The sequence below is a fragment of the Anarrhichthys ocellatus genome, unplaced genomic scaffold (genome assembly GCF_004355925.1).
Source record: "Anarrhichthys ocellatus isolate YVR2014 unplaced genomic scaffold, GSC_Weel_1.0 scaffold4171, whole genome shotgun sequence".
NCBI lineage: Eukaryota > Metazoa > Chordata > Actinopteri > Perciformes > Anarhichadidae > Anarrhichthys > Anarrhichthys ocellatus.
In genome coordinates, this window is record NW_022284145.1 from 126 (window position 1) to 3,844 (window position 3,719).

General features: G+C 44.1%; 1 protein-coding gene across 1 annotated transcript in view; it reads left to right on the forward strand.

Annotated features, from left to right (window-relative positions):
- Window positions 1-524: 524 nt before the first annotated feature.
- Window positions 525-3,719, forward strand: part of LOC116379352 (chromodomain-helicase-DNA-binding protein 6-like) — a gene marked incomplete at its 3' end in the record, with an annotated part of 4,018 nt that continues 823 nt past the window's right edge. Inside the window, exons 1-2 of the mRNA XM_031841300.1 lie at window positions 525-734; window positions 933-1,089. Of these exons, the coding sequence (XP_031697160.1) occupies window positions 606-734; window positions 933-1,089 (286 nt within the window). The remainder of the gene's footprint in view (window positions 735-932; window positions 1,090-3,719) is intronic.

Here is a 3,719-nt window from a genome sequence, read left to right on the forward strand (position 1 = left end):
AGCGCCGTGTACAACCAGTATAGATCAACCAATTAACCAATTGATCCATATATAAGGCGCTCCGGATTACAAGGCGCACTGTCGTTTTTTGAGAAAATTAAAGGCTTTTAAGTGCGCCTTATAGTGCGGAAAATACGGTAATTGTAATTGTACAATTGTTTATACATTTTTTACCTGTTGCTGCTGTATTGACACACGCCAACTTAATTTCGTTGTATGTTTTTATAATGACAATAAACATCCTTATCCTTAACGACAGTAGTATTTCCAAAGTTTCAACTTCCAGTTGTGTGATGTCTCCTCCGCCATTGTTTCCTGTTGCTGGTGCAAAATGCATTCTGGGATATTTGGCTGTCCCAAGTACAGACAGTAAAATGGGCGGAGCGAGCCACATCCGGGCATTTGGACCGTGCTTGGCTCGAGGTGAACTTTGAATTGGAACGGTACTTGGGCTGAGACTGATGACGTTTCACAAGTCCACGAGTTCACAAGTACAGAGAAGTACGCATATTGAGAAAGGCCCTCTGTGTCTCATCTCTTGATTTATAAAACTCTTAGTATGGACACAGAGAGAAGGACAAGAAGACAATCTGCATGTCTCATGTATGTCCCTCCTCCTGTGTTCTCTACTCCAGGTGAAGAAGCTTCAGGCCATTCTGAAGCCCATGATGCTGAGAAGACTGAAGGACGACGTAGAGAAGAACCTGGCCCCTAAAGAGGAGACCATCATCGAGGTGAGACCACTGAGCACACAGGTTCTCTGTCCTCCCAATCTTTTATTTATTCTTCTTAGTAACACGTTTTTAATCACAACTCATCGCTCTGAGCAAGAAGAGCTGGAGGTGTTTGTGTGATGGTTCCAGTATGATCTTTAGTTATAGTGGATGAGAAAACAAGTTCTAAACCTCTTCATCCTGGTGGTGATCCTGCAGGTGGAGCTGACCAACATCCAGAAGAAGTACTACCGAGCCATCTTAGAGAAGAACTTCTCCTTCCTGTCCAGAGGAGCCAACCAGCACAACATGCCCAACCTCATCAACACCATGATGGAGCTCCGCAAGTGCTGCAACCACCCGTACCTCATCACAGGTGAGGACATACACACACACACTCACACACACCCTCGTACTTCATCACAGGTGAGGACATACACACACACTCCCACCCGTACCTCATCACAGGTGAGGACATATACACACACACACATGTACCTCATCACAGGTGAGGACATACACACACTCTCACACACACCTGTACCTCATCACAGGTGAGGACATACACACACACACGTACCTCATCACAGGTGAGGACATTCACACACACTCACACACACACGTACCTCATCACAGGTGAGGACATATACACACACGTACCTCATCACAGGTGAGGACATATACACACACACGTACCTCATCACAGGTGAGGACATATACACACACACGTACCTCATCACAGGTGAGGACCAGTGGCGGGCCGTGCATTTTATACCTGGGCCTTCAGTGCTGTCCTGCAGCTGAAACACCTCCTAATAAGCTCATTATGACGCCACAGCTACAGTTATTTGTTTCTATTGGTGTAATAATACACGTACTCGTATTAAACCGTTCGGTACGAGGCTTACGGACCGAACAATACGTTTGAATAATACTAGTGCATTTGGAAAATGCAGAAGCTTAAATTGAGGGAAATATAATGTTTTCGTTGGACTGCTCTCACGTAGGAGACAACGGGCTGTGACCTTTTAAACCCGGAACAATAACAAAACACAGCTTAGGCGGAGGCACCGCACCTGTCTTCAGGGGGGCTAAGCTAACTAGCTTAGCGGGGAAACAACAGCCCGAACGGATTCAAGTGTCCGGACAATAACCCCACGCATGACGGGATGCTTCGTCATTAACGGGCAATGCATATAGTCCAAATCAATGTAATTAACACAATGACAAGAACCAGTCACATATATTTATATGACAACAAAGCAACAAATCAATCCAGCAACACTGCGGCGCTAGAGCACAAGCCATTTATATTATTCATAAAAACAACACGACAGACAAATGAACACAGTAGAAAGCAGTTGACTTACCACAGCTGATGTTCACTTAAAGACGGTTGTACAAAGGTTTTCAAAAGCACGTAGCTTGTGCGTGTCCTGTTGTGTAGCTGCCTTGGTTAGCATAGCGTAGCTCCAAACACCAAGAGCTCAGTTGCAAATGAAACGCATTCTTAGCCATACAATGTGCAACGCTTCTCCAACGCTGTCAGACAGAAATACCGTTCGTACAAATCCTTTTCCATGCTAGGTCAGGGCTGCTAGCTGTGGGGTTGGCCGAAGCTTTGATACGATGACCAGTTTTTCTGGAAATGTCCTTCTCCAGAAATCTCCTCCTTTAGCAATTGACTGTTAAAAACACAGCTAGGTAAATAAAAAAGAATCTACACCAAGCAAAACGCTAAAAATGTCATAACTTCTCTTACATATTTATTTTTATTTTTTATTTAACCTTTATTTAACCAGGTAAAATCAATTGAGAACCAATTCTCATTTTCAATGATGACCTGGCCAAGAGGCAGTAGCACAGTCCACACAAGTTACACAAACAACACAGATACAATACAGTATAACAAACAATGGAAAAATGACTAAAAACAACCTAGATAAAATAATAAACACTATGTACAAAATAAAAGGCAGATTACTGGATGTTATTAGTAAAAAAAATGGAAGAAAGAAAGAGAAGTGAGGGCTGGTCAGCAAGTACAGCAGTCAACTATAACTTGTTGCAGCTTATGTTTGAACATGTTGAGAGAGGTGAGAGCTGTTAGTTTGAGTGTGTTTTGTAATGAGTTCCATGTTACACATGAGTTACATATGAGTTACATATGTTTCAACCTGAACTCTTACTAAACACTAAGATCTGCTAGCTAGCTTCCTGTTTGACAAAAGTCACGCTGGCCCACTGACCAATCACGGAGCACGTTAATGCAGACGTACTTAGGAGGCTACCTGAGTACCACTGGCACGTCAAAGAATACGCCCAACATGTCAAACTAAAGACCTGATTGGTTGAAGACTATGACAATCAACAATATCATCAACATTCACTTAAACTGCAAAGTCTACCTAGAGGACCTCGGGCCTCTCTCCTTACATAGAGGCTGAATCTGAACAAACTGTGCTGGAAGCAGAGCAACAGAGGAACACAGGAGCTGTGCAATGAGAAAATAAGATAATGAGAAAAAAAATTATAATACATGTAGTGTATTTATGAAAAATTATAAAATAGCTATAACTTTGTGATTCTGTTTAGGCCAGCAGAGAAGGCTTAGCTGGCCCTGACGGCCCGCCACTGGTGAGGACATATACACACACACACACCCGTACCTCATCACAGGTGAGGACACACACACCCGTACCTCATCACAGGTGAGGACACACACACACGTACCTCATCACAGGTGGGGACGGTACCTCATCACAGGTGGGGACGGACACACACACACGTACCTCATCACAGGTGGGGACGGACACACACACGTACCTCATCACAGGTGTCTTACTGAAGAGCTAAAACAGCTGCTGTCCTCTCGTCTCCTCCCTCTCGTCTTCTACCTCTCGTCCCCTACCTCTCGTCTTCTACCTCTCGTCTTCTACCTCTCGTCTCACTACCTCTTGTCTCACTACCTCTGGTTTCCTACCTCTCGTCTCACTACCTCTCGTC